The sequence below is a fragment of the Anabrus simplex genome, chromosome 1 (assembly GCF_040414725.1).
Source record: "Anabrus simplex isolate iqAnaSimp1 chromosome 1, ASM4041472v1, whole genome shotgun sequence".
In the NCBI taxonomy this organism is placed as follows: Eukaryota; Metazoa; Arthropoda; class Insecta; order Orthoptera; family Tettigoniidae; genus Anabrus; species Anabrus simplex.
In genome coordinates this window covers 1,207,985,357-1,208,005,674 of record NC_090265.1, presented here as the reverse complement: position 1 = coordinate 1,208,005,674, position 20,318 = coordinate 1,207,985,357, and the positions used below count along the sequence as shown (strand labels likewise).

Genomic DNA, 20,318 nt, shown 5'->3' with positions numbered 1-20,318 from the left:
TAGCATACCTACCAATACGCTGGCTAGTGCATACCGTGGAGGCCACTGCGTAGGCTAACTGGAGCCACCGGCAGTGCCAATGCACTAAGAGACTTTGTCTCATCACTAAAAATTGATGCCTGCTTGGCCATCAGATGATATAGATGTTGATTCCCATAGGGAATCTGAAATATTTGTCCTGAATGAGCAAATTTATAATACCAATATAAATGGTCCGTTATTGGACATTATAAATTTTCCAGCTAGCTCATTCTTGGTTGCCAGCGTTTCGCCCTCGTGTGCTAGGGTGGGCTCATCAGTTGGTACCTAGCATACCTACTGATGAGCCCACCCTAGCACACGAGGGCGAAACGCTGGCAACCAAGAATGAGCTAGCTGGAAAATTTATAATGTCCAATAACGGACCATTTATATTGGTATTATAAATTTGCTCATTCAGGACAAATATTTCAGATTCCCTATGGGAATCAACATCTATATCATCTGATGGCCAAGCAGGCATCAATTTTTAGTGATGAGACAAAGTCTCTTAGTGCATTGGCACTGCCGGTGGCTCCAGTTAGCCTACGCAGTGGCCTCCACGGTATGCACTAGCCAGCGTATTGGTAGGTATGCTAGGTACCAACTGATGAGCCCACCCTAGCACACGAGGGCGAAACGCTGGCAACCAAGAATGAGCTAGCTGGAAAATTTATAATGTCCAATAACGGACCATTTATATTGGTATTATAAATTTGCTCATTCAGGACAAATATTTCAGATTCCCTATGGGAATCAACATCTATATCATCTGATGGCCAAGCAGGCATCAATTTTTAGTGATGAGACAAAGTCTCTTAGTGCATTGGCACTGCCGGTGGCTCCAGTTAGCCTACGCAGTGGCCTCCACGGTATGCACTAGCCAGCGTATTGGTAGGTATGCTAGGTACCAACTGATGAGCCCACCCTAGCACACGAGGGCGAAACGCTGGCAACCAAGAATGAGCTAGCTGGAAAATTTATAATGTCCAATAACGGACCATTTATATTGGTATTACACATAGGTATTACGACTATGATGGGATAGGAAAGAGGTAGGAGCAGGAAGGAAGCTACCACGGCCTTAATTAAAGTACAGCACCAACATTTACCTGGTGTGAAAATGGGAAACCACGGAAAACCACCTGAATGCAAGCTGACAGCTACGTGCCCCAAACAACGTGACCACTCACTCGATATTGTCATATCTAAAGAGTGCTACATTCTTTTCTATTTCTACATCATCTATTACCACTACTGATTACCTATTATTACTTGTTTTCATGTATACACTGAGAATGGGAAAAACGAGTAAGCACTTTTTACATTTCCCTTTAACCAATTTATTTTTCTTTTGCCTTTTTTTCTTTCTTCTTCCCTATTAGAATACCTATTTATATTCTCTTTCTTCTGCTCTTCTCAATTCAACACACATGTGGCGTTACAATTAATAAATAAACTTAAAATCTGTCGGTGTATGTCTTCGTATTCCTGTATAATATATTTGGACTTTTCGTATGTGTTGTTAGGACATTTGCACGGCACATTTGACACTCCTAGGTTGGTAACATAGTGCATTCAACTGCCTGATAAGTGTACGTTAACGCTATCTATCCGCACGCTGTGGAACTTGTGGTGAGTTTGAACGCTGTTAGACAGATAGCGCTCGACTCTCTGCACTCACGCCTGTGCTCCGTGCGCTCGGCATTCTGAAAACGACTGTCTGCTTGCTGGTCTGCTTTTGAACCGACTGGAGTTAGACGCGTAGTAATATCTACGCTATATTGCAAGATGGATTTCTTGGCCATGGGAATTGGATAAAGTGTGGTTGCATCCCGTTTTCAGGGATTAATTGTACATATAAAAATGTAGTTATATTTAATTTGTTGTAAAGGATGTAGTGTTTAAAGTAAAATTAATAGAAGTTAAAAATTTTCATTGTTCCATATTGAAGAATATCACAATTAAAATTGAAATAATTGATAAGGAGATTCCACCTATTCAATACCACAGAATAAGAAATGTAGTGAATTACATTCTCATTTAATAATAATTAGAAATGGTACCGGTTTCGACCCTAGCCCAGGTCATCATCAGCCGATTAAGAAATGGAAAACAATGCATAGGATCAGTAGAAGAGGCAATATGAAAAGGAAATGAACGGGGGTAGACACTGTAAAACTTAGAAGAAGTAAAATACAAGTCATTCAAAAGAAAAACAGTGCGCAATTCTCTCAGCGGCAGCAAGGCACACGCAGCGCTAGGCAAAGTCCCACAATGATTCGGGGTTAACAAATCTGGAAAGCAGGTGCTTCAACAGGTTCATCATTAGTTCTAGTGGTTTATGAATGTGAGGGGAAGTACTCTGAAGTGTAGGACTGAGATTCTCAAATAAAGGAATGACAGCATACAGGAAGGCACAGTATGCCTTATTTAAGCCTGATGACAAAACAAAATTTTGTTCACGATTTTCCTTGGTACAGGAGTGTCAGATTTTGAGATACATTCAAATCTTTTGGGAGTGACCAATTCTGATGACACAGTAGCCTTCCACTTTTTATGGTCTTTGGAACTACCAGGCACAGCTTTTGGAATTGTAAATGATGTTAAGCTAGTAGTTGATGCACACTGAGCATTAACAAGCACCTCATCTTTAAGGAAACCCAGCAGTGGATCCCACTGCTCTAACAGCCTCTGCAGACGCCTTCCTAATGATAACCATCTTGTGCAAACATGTTTCAGTATCTTCTTCATTTCCTTGTTGCGAAGCTCTTGGGAATTTCTTAAAGCGTTCCTTCCTCTTACAACTCTTTCTAAATAATCGAAGATGTCGACTAATAGTTAATCAACTTTAACAAGCAAACTGCTTGCACCCTTCTCAGCAGCCAAGTTAATCAAATAGCATGAGCAATCCAGTACAAAGACAAATGACTGTGCTTCCCTTGAAACAGCAGCGACTCCATTCTTCTTTCCAATCATGATTGGAGCATTGTCGGAACAGAACGCTACACAATTTTGAATTGTATTTTGTAATACTCTAACTGTGAAATTACCAAATTTCCAATATTACGTCCTGATGAATCACCCACCAAGGCTCGGATGGACAACACTGAGCAAACTATATTTTCCTGTTTTGCCACAAAACAGGTGGCGACAATAGGCTAAAGCTTAGCATTACTATTATTGCTCCCATCTTTAGCTAAAGAAAATGGTTCACCTTGCATGTAACCAACGAGTTCACTTCTTGAAACCGTAGCCATTTCCTTCAAAATGTGTGTGGTTTTCGTACAACCACAGCCATATTTTTTTTTTGCAATTTCTGAATCTGGAAACGTTTTCCTAAACAGAGCACCAGCATGATTGGCAGCAGCTAACAGGATATTGTGTTCAATTAAAAATTGAAGTGAACAAGCATTGTGCTCTTACTATGTCAAGGTCGGATCCAGAAGAGGTAAAAAAACCTAATTAATTTTCTGACTGCCATCCTTAAATTTTGTATTGGAGACGTGTTTAACAGATTCAGGGCCGGTTCTACCATCTGCTGGTAAAGTGGCTGGCAGCTGCCCGGGAGGTAAACTACCTGGAGGTGTAAATCGGCTGGTACTTTGGCTTGCGTCCAACCACCTCCGCGCAAGCGCTAGGTAGCTACCCGGAGCTAGACACCGATATACGAGGTTGGCTAGACTGATTTTCAGCGATTTCTCGCTTTCGAGTGTGGTGCTATCTATCGTCAGATGCATGAAACCCATTTCGATTGTCTTATTTCCCTGTGCTTGCGTCTGCTGATTATCACCTAAAAGCCTAATAAGAGGAGTCTTAAGAGTTATGGACAACGATTCATGTCAAGCTTTCGTGATTTTAATCTATGATCTTCAATATCAATACCTAATTGGGATTAAAATCTCGAGATTACATTTTCTTGCGCCAGTTATAACCTATCATGCAAGGCAGCGTTTTTGAAAGGTATTCTCGTAGTAGACTGGTCAAGTCGCTCGCTCCGTAATAGAAAGTACGCAGGTTTTCATCGTATTTCTAATTTACATTTTAAAGTGTATTTTCGTTCCCTGCCGTTGTTCTTAACTCTCTTTTACGCACTTCCATATACGTAGATACACACACATCTTCTTTACGGACTTATTGCCTTTGAGCATTCTATCTGCAGGCTTTTGTGAATTGATCAAGTATCTCCGCGATGCTCTATTTGCAACTAGTTCTGTGACCTCGTTTAGTTCCAGATGCTTCCATTTATTGATAAAGCATTTCATTTTAATTTTTAACTTTATGAAGATAAAGTTGGAATGTACTGTAAATGTGAAGAACTAATCGGGATAAATATCCATTCATAGGAAGAGGAATTCGGGAATGGAATAGTTTCCAATTTCTTCGAAATAATTTACAAGCCTATGTAAACAACTAATAGGGAATCTGCTACCTGGGCGACAGTCCTATGTGCTATTAATCATAATATCACTTGCTATAGGTAGCATACATATAAAGCAATTTTCCTAGTAGACATAATATTGTGATAAGAACGTATGAAAAGAGGCATACAAATGAACACAATGCTAATAATGGAAATAAAAAAGATTCGTCATAATAAAGACTCGAACCTGCACACTTCGTCTTACGAAGCGAACGTGTTAACCATTACGCTACGTAAACGCTTGGGTTAGGTAGGATACATACAGTAATATATATCTCGTGTCCGAAAACTGAAAAAGTAGAAAATTAAAGCCCATTTGAAATGATTTCCAAATAGATTTTGATTTTACATCCTTTTAGAGTTTCTTTACGAAAGCTTGACGTATAAAATGTGTTCCCTGCGCTACCGATGTGAGAGGCTGGTGTGACCGTTGCAACTAAAGGGAAGCATTAATGTTCAAAATCCTGCAATACAATATCGATCACTGTTACAGTATACTGCTTTTTTCAGTATACTAAGCTAATTTGAGTTGCACATCACCATAAATACAGCTAATAATGTTCAGCTCTCAGAACTTGCCCGGCAGGTAAAGTCTTATCGGGCCCTCGAAGTGGCTGAGAAATTACGCGCCGGGTAACGACGATTTATGCTGCCGATAGCGCTACCTGGGAGTGGTCGGACGGAAACATCCTTTTACGCGGAGGGCAAATTACGCGCTACTTTACCAGTAGGTGGTAGAACCGGCCCTCAATGTGATTTACTAATTCTGTTCTACCTCCGTGAGAAACGTTTATATCACACAAGCACAAGGAACAGAATGCGAATGTTTCGCCTTTCCATGATTGTATAAAACAAGGAAATTCAGCAGAATATTCCTCCCTAAAAGATTGATAATATCGTGTCTTAGTTGAACTCATTATGTACACCACTAAAAATACTAAATCGCTTACAAATTTGTCACACAATTCCACGTGTTTTAGAACAACCGCCAATATTACTCACAACCTCATAGCCACACACAAACAAAGCCTTTCAACTGCTATGAAGCACGACGCAGTTACTAAATGTTATATACAAATACACAGCCTGCTACTTTTCACTGATTTATTTTATTCAAAATCACAGCCTGCTACTTGTTTGGGAACGTATCAGAGAAGAGGGAATGAAGTACCAGTTGAGCTCAAACAGGTGACAAAAGCATGGTGTTAATCGATAATGTGACTATCGATACATTTACCGGTCGAATTTCAACTACTATCGAAAGTCAAACAAATCCTACTTGTTTGGACACAAAAAGCGAAAACAAGCGTGGATATTCAAAATCCACACAATAACATTGTTCATCCGTACAAGCGTAAAACACACTCAATATCCGTACATTTTACAGAAAAACCGGAATACTTGGCAGGTATGAATATGTAACACATGTTGTTTGAGTCATCAGTCCATAGACTGGTTTGATGCAGCTCTCCAAGCCACCCTATCCTGTGCTAACCTTTTCATTTCTACGTAACTATTGCATCCTACATCTGCTCTAATCTGCTTGTCATATTCATACCTTGGTCTACCCCTACCGTTCTTACCACCTACACTTCCTTCAAAAACCAACTGAACAAGCCCTGGATGTCTTAAGATGTGTTCTATCAATCTATCTTTTCTTCTAATCAAATTTAGCCAAATCTATCTCCTCTAACCAATTCGATTCAGTATCTCTTCATTCATGATTCGATCTATCCATCTCATCTTCAGCATTCTTCTGTAACACCATATTTCAAAAGCTTCCATTCTCTTTATTTTCTGAGCTAGTTATTGTCCATGTTTCACTTCCATACAATGTCAAACTCCAGATGAAAATCTTCAAAAACATATCAATGTTTGAAGTGAGCAAATCTGTTTTCTTAGCAAAGGCCTTCTTTGCTTGTGCTAGTCTGAATTTTATGCCCTCCTTACTTCTGCCATCGTTAGTTACTTTATTACCCAAGTAACAATATTCAACTACTTCCTTTAAGACTTCATTTCCTAATCCAATATTACCTGCATCACCTGACTTCATACGACTGCACTCCATTCCTTTTGTTTTGGACTTCTTTATTTTCTTCTTATACTCCTTACCAAAAACTCTGTCCATACCATTCAGCAATTTCTCCAGATCTTCTGCAGTCTCAGATAAAATAATATCAGCAAATCTCAGTGTTTTGATTTCCTCTTCTTGGATTGTGATTCACTTTACTGCCTGTTCAATATAAACATTGAAGAGCAGGGGGAGACAAACTGCAGCCTTGCCTCAATCTTTTCTGGATTGCTGCTTCTTTTTCAAACCCTTGATTCTCATCACTGCAGACTGATTTTTATACAGACTGTACATAATTCTTCGTTCTCGGTATCTGATCCTGATCACTTTCAGAAACTCAAATAACTTGGTACAATCAACATTATCAAATGCCTTTTCTAGATTTACGAACACTCTGTACGTTGGCTTGTCCTTGTTAATTCGATCCCCTAAGTTCAGACGTGTTGTTGGAAGTTGTGTTGTATGAAGTGGAAGTGGAACACGCTAGAATTCCAGCGCACATCAGCATGAATATGGCGTGCCACTATGGCTCCTCTTCGCAGACAAAATGAAGAGATGCCTCGTCCCAGCTACATCGCTCTGACTCTATACTTACCGTATACATTCTAATCTCTCCACTGCAGTTTATAGCATAAGCAACTCCATTCTATTTCACTAGACCAGCAACAAAAAACTGTAACTTCGTCCCGAGGTCCTTCATACATTCATACACGAAATAATATCAATTTAAGTCTCACCGGCGTCTCACACCGATGTTTTCACACATCATTCCAAGCTACAAGAGGTCAACTAAGAAAAAGCGAAGGATTCAACCTGCAACATATTCCCAGTAATACATTTACCTACAAATAACTGCCATCATTGTTGAAATTCAAATGCACTGTTTACTCAATGACACCCATTGAGTCTCCTTCCACGCTGACCAGTTCACCGTACCGAACCCGGTGCTTCAACCAGACAACTTTCTGTTTGATGCCTATAGAACCTCATTTGGCTATGGAATATTTTGCCCGCCCCCTGTGATTATTAACTAAGATTAAATCACTCTGCATATTTCTGATATGTCAATGCTCCAATCATTTTCCAACAATTAAAGCAACGGGACACACTTGGTAATATACTTCTTTATATCCTTGCTCACCAAGCTGCTCTCTTGTAAATATGTATATAAACTGTAAATTCTCAACTGTTGAATTGGATAATATAAGTTTACTGTATAGTTACCAACCCTTGGCAGTAATTTTTGTTAAAAACATTGACACCAAGCACTATACCCTTTCCCCCGACTGTTATACTGTAAATAATTTTGTTGTTGTTTGAGTCATCAGTCCATAGACTGGTTTGATGCAGCTCTCCAAGCCACCCTATCCTGTGCTAACCTTTTCATTTCTACGTAACTATTGCATCCTACATCTGCTCTAATCTGCTTGTCATATTCATACCTTGGTCTACCCCTACCGTTCTTACCACCTACACTTCCTTCAAAAACCAACTGAACAAGTCCTGGGTGTCTTAAGATGTGTCCTATCATTCTATCTCTTCTTCTCGTCAAATTTAGCCAAATCAATCTCCTCTCACCAATTCGATTCAGTATCTCTTCATTCATGATTCGATCTATCCATCTCACCTTCAGCATTCTTCTGTAACACCACATTTCAAAAGCTTCTATTCTCTTTCTTTCTGAGCTAGTTATCGTCCATGTTTCACTTCCATACAATGCCACGCTCCACACGAAAGTCTTCAAAAACATCTTTCTAATTCCAATATCAATGTTTGAAATGAGCAAATTTCTTTTCTTAACAAAGCTCTTCCTCGCTTGTGCTAGTCTGCATTTTATGTCCTCCTTACTTCTGCCATCGTTAGTTATTTTACTACCCAAGTAACAATATTCATCTACTTCCTTTAAGACTTCATTTCCTAATCTAATATTTCCTGCATCACCTGCCTTCGTTCGACTGCACTCCATTACTTTTGTTTTGGACTTATTTATTTTCATCTTGTACTCCTTACCCAAGACTTCATCCATACCATTCAGCAACTTCGAGATCTTCTGCAGTCTCAGATAAAATAACAATATCATCGGCAAATCTCAAGATTTTGATTTCCTCTCCTTGGACTGTGATTCCCTTTCCAAATTTCTCTTTGATTTCCTTTACTGCCTGTTCTATGTAAACATTGAAAAGGAGAGGGGACAAACTGCAGCCTTGCCTCACTCCTTTCTGGATTGCTGCTTCTTTTTCAAAGCCCTCGATTCTTATCACTGCAGACTGATAAAACTTTATAATTTCCTATGAGTGCATCAATTATTCTTCAGACCACCACTGCTGAACTCTGCTATAATTACCCAGTAATTTTAAGCATTGGTGCCGACTTCTTATTCTTTAAACTTATATTGTTTAACCATCACCATTGTACAAGAGTTTCTCGTACTTAATTTTCCCATTGTAATGTTTATTAATTTGTGCATGTTAAATACTAATCAGGTACCTGATTTTTGCCTTGAGGAGGTAATTTGACTGATGATGCCCTCAATGAAGGGCGAAACATGTCTCAAGCGGAATTAGTAATAAATTCCTAAATATAAAATTTATATGTATTGAATAGGTGACAGAATAAACCATTTAGCATCCTACATAGCATCCTACATTCCTTCTGAAGCCAAACTGATCTTCTCCCAGCTCGGTTTCAACATGTCTTTCCATTCTTCTGTAAATAATAAGTGCTAAAAGTTTGCAGGCGTGAGATACTAAACTAATGGTGTGGTAGTTTTCACACTTGTCAGCACCGGCTTTCTTGGGAATAGGTCTAACAACATTCTGCCAAAAATCAGATCGCGAATCTCCTAATAAAACATCTTCCACGCTAAATTCGGAGCTCAAAATTGGGTCTCCCATTTTATCAGCATCCAGGGGTCACCTTCACTGTTGGTAGTCAAGTTATTTACTGCCCCATAATATCTAATAAAAGACCAATGGACTGTAGAGACTATTCTGGTAATGGAACAGGTACCTAGCAGGTTAGCTAAGGTACTGATCAGTCCAGCAGGTAACAATTCATTGATATAAATCTGATGTACTAGATGCACATATCCAGTACATCTACGTACAATAGTGCTCTTATCTAATAAGAGAATAACAAAACTTATTTTTCCTCAACTACAAAGAAATGAAAGTCTAGAAATTAATCTTCATAAATAACCATACCTCTGTATGCTTCGTGATAGCCTGAAAGAGCATAGCCACTATATGAACAGCTAATCTTTCATTCCATCTGCACAAAGCATATATGAGGTTGCGAGTCTGGTTTAGATTGATGCCATCTTTTATCTGCTGATACAGGAACGGAAACCCCTGAAAGATAAGTAAACACTGATTCAGACAATGATAATACAGGTATTAATAAATCAAACACTAATAAAGAAGCAAGTATTTGACATATTTTAAAAGAAAGTCACACTTTAATGAATGGGATCATTTGATCTCAAGTGTTTGATCATGAAATTTCTGGTTAAGTATGGATAAAACAATTATTTATAATTTTACTGCCAGATGGCTAAGCATGAGCCAAGACACTCAGGAGAACTGATTATGCTGAGGGCCGAATTCATAGTCAGCACTTATATATAAGTGGAACCCTTAAGTAATAAGGGATCACTTATAATAAGTATTCACTCATATGAGTTTACATTTCATAGACAGCACTTAAAGAACACACTTACTGATACAGTAAGTATCACTGGAGATGTGGCAATGCTGTATATTATGCCCATACTTCCTGGATCGTGTAGTTCTGGCTACCGAATAGTGGGATGATCTATTGCGTTTTGCTTGTCGGAGGACATCGCACAACATTTTTGAGGTTAAAAGATCGTCTATATTGTATTTGGTTATCAGAATGGATAACAAAACAGCGAGCTGAGACGGTACCTGCAAGAACATGCACATAATATAGAACAAGCAGACCGACACAGTTTCCCATCAGAATATGAATGACGTCAGAAAAACTTGTTGTGGACAATGCAAACTACGAAAATGCCCAGTCTAATTTTCTTCTTTATATTATATGTTTATAGTTATCCAGGGACTCGAACCTATACAAATATACATCCAAGTGTAGAATATCTAGCCTTTCTATGTTTTTAATGATTTGACAAATATATCCGTAGGTAATCGTTATGTTGTAATAGGCCTAATTACTTCTCCAATGAAATGTAAATACCGTAGTATCTTTTGATGTGTGCGATGCCATAATTTCAGAAACTTCTGATATAATCCGGCAAATGATTGTTTGATAACCTGATACCTGATATAATAAGCACAAATCAACCTTAAAATAAATGGTGGTAGTGCAACACGTTCATTTTTCTTATAACTTCTTTACTATTCCATAGGCCTGCAGTCTTGATAACTTAATCAACTGTATCACATTTCCAATTAATTAACTGAAATACTGGTAATGATCGTGATAATAATAATAATAATAATAATAATAATAATAATAATAATAATAATAATAATAATAATAATAATAATAATAATAACAACAACAACCACCTGAAATTAAGAGATGGCATAAAATATCAAAACAAAATCTTCATTAATGGTGAGTTAGCGAGTCCTCCAGAGGTTACGTTCACTCTCTCAATCAAAGGAACAAGAACATTCATAACTCCCACTTTACTAAAACGAAACCTTCTTTAAATTGTTGGTCACATTACATTTCGACAGGATTTTCCATCTCTACTGTGTGCACGGAAAGCGTTCTGTAAATGAAATACAACATATTCAGCAAAATAATTATCCTCCATCTTGCTGCAACATAAGTCAGTCACTTAAGTGTATGTGGGAGGTCAACTTATAGCAATAAGTGGGACACTTAAGTCGGTAATATGAAATGAAACCTGGCTTATAAGGGGCACTTATACGTAAGTGCTGTCTAAGAATTCGGCCCTGAGTTTCAGTTTCAGCGTAGCAGCAGAGGAGGCCTTGCTCTTTTAGGTTAGGCTTAGCTGGTTCAGTTCAACTGTTTCAGAATCAGTAAGCTTCAACTTATTTTTGTTTTGTTAATAAGGCTGAATATTTATAGTAAAGAATTAATGAAAAAGTGTGTGACATCTGGAAGAAAAGAATGAATGGAGAACTGTACAAACAGATTAATGAACTAACTGATGAAATGAGAAAGAGACGACTGAAGTTTGCTGGACACATTCATCGGATGAGTAACGATAGATTGGCTAAGAGGATATGGGAGTACGCCAGTAAAAGTAAGAGCAAGAGCACCACAACCTGGACAAAAGTAGTTATCAGAGATCTAACTGAACTAGAGCTAAACACCGAAAGCATGTTGGACAGAAACAAATTCCGGAAAATAGTTGACAGACACAGAGAATTTCAGAAACCAGAGAGGCAACAACAAACTTTGACAAACTGACAGAGGGAGGCTAGAAGTCAAAATATGAAGAGGTTTTGAGAGCAGAAGAGACAGAAAGCCAAGAAGCAGAAGCATAAGCTAAGCGTGGCCTGCTGCAGGTCTTTTTAGTTAATGCCATATAGGTGACCTGCGCATCTGTAGGTATGGGGCTCTACCTAAGATGAATTCTTATGCTCAAGACAGCGTGAACACCCAGCCACCAAACCACAGGAATTAACTAATGAAAGGTAAAATCCCCGTCCCAGCCAGGAATCAAACCCAGGACCTTTTCAACCAAAGATGAGCATGCCAACCACTTAGTCATAGAACCAGACATTTCTGTAATGTGAAGTAAAGAAACCGAGTCATTAGCAGTAGTGTAACCAGGATCGACCGACAGGGAGGAGGGTTATAGTTACAAAATGATGAAATGAAATGGCGTATGGCTTTTAGTGCCGGGAGTGTCTGAGGACAAGTTTGGCTTGCCAGGTGCAGGTCTTTTATTTGACTCCTGTAGGCGACCTGCGCGTCGTGATGAGGATGGAATGATGATGAAGACGACACATACACCCAGCCCCCATGCAAGTGAAGTGAACCAATGATGGTTAAAATTCCTGACCCTGCCGGGAATCGAACCCGGGACCTCTGTGACCAAAGGCCAGCATGCTCACTATTTTGTCATGGGGCCGGACAACAATTGCACTAACATATGATGACAGGACATCATGAAGGAAGGTGCTTCTGCTTGTGTATAGTGTGCACATGCATGAGTGTCATTATAAGGACACTGATATAAGTGAATTATGTTTACAATCATATTGCAGTACCAGCACACTACAATATCTTACATTAAAATACAGAACAAGAACAATATAATCAAGGTCAACAATTTTACAGCGAATGGTATGTTCAGATTACAATCTAAAATCTAACTTTTGGGGCAGCTTAGAAAAAAGATTCAAGAGATCTGTTGGTTTTACAAATTTTCTTTTGTAAACGCCCCTTGTCACTAGCTAGCTTGCTTTATCTTAACCTATGACTATTCTATGTTCACTGTGTTCTGGCTGACCTACTGAAGTTTGCGAGGCCTGGTCTAATCCTTTGCATTCAATTATTCCATGCAGTATAAGAATACTTCTTTGTATATACAGCCACAAACTTTGAAGCCAATCTGCTTAAGATAAAAAAAAAAGACCCCATTCATTAAATAACTACCGTACCTTCTTGTATAATTAACGCCCTGGCATAATTTACGCACTCCAATATTTTTGGGTCCAAAGTGGAGAAAAAGATGTTGAAATAAAGATGTCAACTACTACTATTGCGAAACCAGGCATTCCAAATACCGGGCAATGTGCTGTTATCAGCCGGTAGGAAATACCACTGCACTAGTTCAGTGAGAGAATCAGCGCAGAAGTGACTAGTGACCCTCTTTTCCAGTCTGGTACAAATGTATTTTACGAGTGTTTCGGGTATGGGACATGCTTTTTCTCTGACCTCAAAAGTATTTGTTAGTCCACAGTGAGCAAGTATTCGACTAATACTGCATCATATAAACTCGTGGTGATCAGTTATGCTGAAACATACGGGAATAGGGAAGTGGGCCACAAACATTCAGTGTCCGAATGCAATGTGCGCGAGAAGTGCACGTCAAGTGACCAACAAGTCTCGCAAAGCATATCGCGGACCAAAAAGTGGCAAGTTTCCAGTAGTAGGGGAGGATCTGCTTAAGTATGTGATTTGATTATGCAACACTGGATATACCGTTTCTCACAAAATGCTGTATTTTAAAGGACGAGACATAGCTGCTGCACATGGAATCAGTGTCTCGGATATGAAGGTCAGCCAAAGCTTGATGATTAATTTTATGAAGAGAAATGGACTTTCTCTACGACGAAGAACACCATTATGCCACAAAATGCTGAATGATTTCAACCAAAAAGTAATTGATTTTCATCACTTTGTGACTGAGAAGCATAAAGTGAAGGAATATTTGCTCTCCCAAATAGGAGCCACAGGTCAGACGCCAATCAGTTTCCGTATGCCCCAAAGTCGAACAATCTATGAGAAAGGGACATAGAATGTTAAGGTACGTGCTACCAGACGTGAAAAAGAACGATGTACTGCAATGCTATTCTCTTTGGCAATGCTTGCTGTAACAAGTGATGGCAGAAAGCTTGCACCTTATGTTGTTCAGTAACAAAAACCAATGCCTAAAGTAAAATTTCCGCGAAGGATCTAGGTTCATATCCCAGAACAAGGGTGGATGGACACGTCACTTGTACATCACTCCTTCGATGTCCAGCCCTTCTCGTGTTGGACAGCTTTCTTTTATTGGCGGCATGTCATTATTATGTTCTTACATGAATTGTACGCGTTTATTTCACTTCAGATTGTACCGTCAGCTAGTAACGGGAGTAATATTTTCCACTGTCACTACTTCAAACCCACGTGTCCAACTTACCTGATGTACCATATTCGACTTTTCAGAAAAAAATCTCACGCAGGAATTTTACACTAAATGACAATTAACTGCAAATGAGTTAAACCAATTGTATGTATATTATATTTGATGCATCTTTTAAATTTAAATCAACTGTAAATATTTTTTTAATATTTGAATTCCTCGAATAATTTACGCATCCGAAGTTTTCGCCTGTATTTTTCGTCAAAAAATGAGTTAATTACATGAGAAAGTATGGTAAACCGTTATCTACCTGTAAAGTGAAAGCTACCTCCAGTTCCTTGGGCACACATTCTGAGAAGGAAAGGACAAAATTTGGAAAATACTATTTTATGTGGCAAGGTAGAAGAATGAAGTCCATGAAGACCATGAAGACCCACAGCAAGTAGATAGTTTGATCAAGTAAAGATCACTGGCCTACCACTCCACCTTATAATATGCAGAGTTGAAGACTGCTCTGGATGGTGACGTCTCATTAGGGATGCTATATTAAGTAAAGAAATGAGGTAATGATGTTCAGCAATTAATAAAATGACCGACGATGACTGTAGCAGAAAAGTATAGTGACAATATTATTATTAATGAAGCATTTTTGGATACATATGCCATTTGCCAAATTTTACACTCCTAAAACAATTTTTTGATTTCTTTTGGAATAGTAAAACAAAAAACACTTGGTTTAAAGAAATATAAATAGATTTGGATGAATTGATAATAACTACAGAGCAATTTGAAAATAGAGAAGAGGATTTTAAACAACAAATATATGAATCTATCACTTAAAACATCAAAATGTAAGCAGTATGTTATATCAGCAGAAGAAGATCGTCTAGAATGAAGAAGTTTTGGGAAGATAAGAAATTATCAAGTGTTAAAAAAGGAACTTATTTTTTGAATATTTTATTGTTTAAGGTTGATTTTGGTACTCCAATGTGGGTGTAAACAGTGCAAATAAATAAATTATTGAAGCTGTACACATAAACCGGCTTTGGTGATGGAGTCACATGATGTGAATGGAGGAGGATATGTTACCTAGGAGAATATGGACTCTATTATGAAGGGTAAGAAAAATAGAGGGAGGCCAAGATGACTATGGTTAGACTCGGTTTCTAATAATTTAAAGATAAGAGGTATAAAACTAAACGAGGCCACATAGCTAGTTACAATTAGAGGATGGAGTTTAGTAAAATCATAGAGCTTTCACACTGATATCTGAAAGGCATAACAGTCCATAATGAAGATGTATGTACAATGTTGTTATTATCATCGTCGTCTTCTTCTTTAATGCAAGAATATGCTATTTTGATTTCATTCTTACTGCTTTATTCTTTGCAATGCATAAAAGTGATTCTGAATTAATGGACATGTGTTAATAATATACTAATATGATCAATTTCCCAACTAACCTTGCCCCCAGCAATGGCAGTGAAGTCCGCAGTGGACAATTTTAGTAAATGATCAGGCCCTCGCGAACGTTCTACCAAGGTTGCTATTAGGGTGATCATCTTTTCAAGTGAGCCTGGCTTGTACTTGTCAGTAGGAAGTGGAACTACATCCTCCTCTTCTTCATCCTCACTCACTACTTCAACCTATGAAAACATGTAGGAATATATATTGTTGATGTCTAGACCACAAATATTAGAAAGCTGAATAAATTATGTTTTACATGCAGAACAAACAAGCCAAAAATAGGTATCAATACATCAGGGGCAGCAACCTAGATGCTTCAGTGATCTACTGAGAAGTTCTACCCTTTAAACAACTGCAGTTACAAGATAACGTTTTTGTAAAGTCAATTAATGTAAGAGTAAGAGAGTTCTAGACAATGAAATAGTTAAAAATATGGAAATGAAGAGTACTGCAAACAGCTGCAAAAAATATAAAAATTTACAATCAATTTTCTATTAATTATTCACTTCCAAAGTCATGGGTTGCAACAATGCAAGGAATACCAAACATTTCCTTAATTTTTTTAACAGCAACTTTTCTTGACAACTGGGTGTGAATATGCTGACGATAGTAACACTAGTTGCAGTGTTACTACCGTTAATGTGATTTAATTTCATGTTATATGCATTAGATCCTTGTTTACAGTACATAACTGATTGATTAATGCTGTGCACTTCATAAAAAATAACATCACATTAGGATACAGAATTTGTGATCAAGTTATGGATTAAAATCACTGACATGCTATCAATTCACACTAAAAACTTATGGATCACTCTTCATTAAGCTTCATTTTTTGATCTTTTGTTTAGGATGGATAAACATGACAATCGGGATGCAGTGTAGACTCACTACATCATATATGACAATTGGGATGCAGTATAGCCTCAGACATGCAAATGAGGGAAATAAAGTTTTCAGCTGCTGCAGCACCTACTCATATGTGACATTGTGAAAACCTAAATGCAAAACAAACTTCTCCTAGCACAAGTACAGGGATTTAACATGGGGTATTTGAGTCTTTTCTGGAAATTTTTCTCCTCTCCTCAAAGTTCGTAATACACTATGTATGTTCTCATGATCTTATCATTAGATAGCAATCAATGTGTTGCCGACCTCTGAAATGCATCAAGACAAGAAACAAAATATATTAGCTAAACAAATTAACTTTTATGCTCAGTTAAGAAAGCTAACTAGGAGTGGATTTGTACACATTACAGGATCAAATGGAAAGCAGCAACTTACCATGTAAGAACATTTTTGATAACACACACAGTAAGCATAGTGGTTAACAGCCCCATGTATTTAGTTTGAAAAAATCTGATAACCTGTGGCAATCTAGCATCTGTATTAGTGTGTGCATTTGTAATTAATTGGGGCTAAGGTTGGGAAGGAAGCAGCTACAGCCTATAACACATAGAAGAAATCCATCAAATTACAGCAGAATTTTGGTACACCTCTCAGAGGTTGAGAAGAGAAGGAGAAAACAATTACAAATGAGTGGCAATGATCCACTCCTAGTTAGCTTCAAGAGCCTAATTAAAGTTTAGCACTTCTATCTGACCACCTCTTTTTTAAAATTTTATTATTTGCTTTATGTCGCACCGACACAGATAGGTCGTATGACAATGATGGGATAGAAGAGGCCCAGGAGTGGGAAGGAAGCGGCCGTGGCCTTAATAAAGGTACAGCCCCAACAATTGCCTGGTGTGAAAATGGGAAACAACAGAAAATCAGCCACCTCTTTTGAACAGTCCTATCATGAACCATCAGCATTAGTTACTTTCTGGAATGTTTTCTTGTCATTCTCCCTAATTCTCCCCCCCCACCTTTGACTGTCAATTTCCTCTACCAATGTTACCGAAATGTACACCAACAATCAGTGCACTTAAGACTTACGGGCCACTGAGATCTCTCTTGAGCAGATCACTAATATCCTCCCTCCTAACACTTTTCTCATCTACCTCCATCAGTCCATCATAATCTACACTACTTTTAAAGACACTTGAATAACCTATTACTAAGGCAAGCTTACTGAGGTATACTCTGTATATATATACATAAAAGCCAAAGGTAGGCATTTATACAAGTGGATGTATATTTCTCACCTAGTGCGCTGTCACTACATGTGCTTCAAAAGGTGGCTTACAAGGGCGTCTCAATGCACACTAATCGCTAACATGTTGGAGAGGTGTGGAAATCCAAGTAAAGAACCCAATGCCTGGCAACACTGGCAATTTCACAACCGAACAAGCCTAAAAATAGCTCTACTGGAATGATCCCTCCTTATCCATACAGTTGAGATTTAGAAACATCAGCTGTACTGTGTGACATTGGAACTAGAACCTCCTTGACTTCTTCAACTACCTTAATCCCAATTGCACGGTCCATAAATCTTCAACCTCCACCCCCCTCTCTCTCCCCTTGATATCAACCTTCATTTCAGACAAGACAGAATTAATAATTTCAAACCAAAACATTAAATACCAACAGAACCTTAATTTCACAAACTTCATTCCAAATCCTATCAAATGATTCTCATCTTTCCGTTTCACTAAAATCACACCCTGTTTGCTCAATATCTGAAACTTGTGGGTGTGAACCTATAAGGCATTACTCCAAGTAAATAACTGGTTGCCTAATTCTTACCATGGATATGAGCCTCAGATCCCCCAAGAAACTGAATACAATATTCTTAAAACCATAATCCGAGTATCAACTAGGAAGCACATCTTTAATCTTCCCGCAGCCTGGTCTCATGTGTGCCTAACAGTCAGGAAAAAAAACAAAAAAAAACCACACCACTCCTTCGCATCCAGAACAATTCCTATGTCCTGGCCCATTCTCCTCTGCATGTGCCAAGGGTAACATTCAATAAGAATAACATCAAAAAGTCTTACCACGTAAGGCCAATACTCTAGATGCTAAAAACAACTATCATTATCATCTTACCAAATACAGTCCGCGAAACTTTTAGTGATACTTCCTTTTACAGGGGTGAGGAATAAGGAGGGAGCTATCCTGGTTCCGGTAATACTGCCAACTGAATGGAAATGAAATCTGAATTGAATCTATAGTATGATAGATCGCTATGAATTTTCTAAACCGTTGTTTCCATGTAGGAGTTCTAGGTTGTTCCTGTGATGTACTTTGATTTTTCTCACTCACATTCAAGCTTAACCTATATTTTGACTTTGCTGTTTAAATAAAAACAGTATTTAATGTGTTGTAATTATACCGCCAGATGTCTCACAGCGATGCATAATCAATTCACATTTTTAGTGTCAGAGGTTGCTAATATGAATCTTGAAGATAACCGAGGTCTACCGATTCAGCACTAGGGAGCCGAAGTATCACTAAAAGTTTCGCATACTGTACATGCTTACCATAGTTGCACCTTCCCTATGCTCCCTATGGCTTTACTTCTAAACTGACAGGTCGCAAACCATGTGACCAATATACTACCTACGTAAGAGCACTTGACTGCTGCAAGAACAGCTAATGCAATATGACAGAAGCAAACAGCGCTTGTAACATGTAATACCATACCTAGGTAAGCTACTGAATTCTGAGTGAAAATAAGTTCAAAAAAACTCAAAATGATGCTGTATGCACTTACAACATCCAACACTAAAACAAGAAAAGTAAATGCTTAAGAATAAAAGAGAGTGAGGAAATAACAAATTACTCATTGCTAACGGCTGGAACAGCAAGGAGGTTATGGCCAACATGGCGAATAAACCACTGATCTCAAAGTCATTAAAATTCTCCAACGATGTATCACTGTCACTAATGCCAGCTCTTAAAGAGATTACTGAACTTTTGATGCTGTTCTCCACTACACCTTCATTTTCCCAAACCTCAATATTTAATTTCTTTGTTTTGTTTTTTACAATTTACTTAACGTCGCACTGACACAGAGAGGTCTTTGGCAATGACAGGATAGCAAAGGGCTAGGAGTGAGAAGGAAGCAGCCATAGTCTTAAATACCTGGGGTGAAAATGGGAAATCACGGAAAACAATCTTCGGGCTGCTGACAGTGGGGCTCAAATCCATTATCATATATTACTGTTTCTGTATGGCACACTACTTTCTTCCCGTCATCGGCACTAATATTCGTCACAGCTTCGGCTAACAGGGTTTCCACGTTGGAAACTATGAACCGCTTAATTTTCGTGGCAACATAACTAATACATGCTGAGCAACATAACTTAACCACGCAGTGAATGTACAGCACACAGTTGGCAAACATGTTTTGAGATATCACTTTATTGATATAAATCAATATGAATGGCAGCTTGGGATTGGTTGGATGTTTGGGTTTCATTGCACAACCAGTAAACAGCACCAAAATGTCAATTTAGAAGCTATAACATTCGAGCGTAACTTCACCTATCAACTACAATGGAGATACTGCCTTATGTTCTATCAATAAATCACTACTGATCTGCATTTAGGGCAGTCGCCCAGGTGGCAGATTCCTC

The 20,318-nt window shown here is 38.3% G+C and overlaps 1 protein-coding gene across 1 annotated transcript in view; it reads right to left on the bottom strand.

Moving 5' to 3' along the window:
* puf (ubiquitinyl hydrolase 1 puf) overlaps nucleotides 1-20,318 on the bottom strand; it is an 870,156-nt gene that overhangs the window by 179,043 nt on the left and 670,795 nt on the right. Inside the window, exons 37-38 of the mRNA XM_068225443.1 lie at nucleotides 15,792-15,974; nucleotides 9,716-9,862 (exon numbers count right to left, since the gene is read on the bottom strand). Of these exons, the coding sequence (XP_068081544.1) occupies nucleotides 9,716-9,862; nucleotides 15,792-15,974 (330 nt within the window). The remainder of the gene's footprint in view (nucleotides 1-9,715; nucleotides 9,863-15,791; nucleotides 15,975-20,318) is intronic.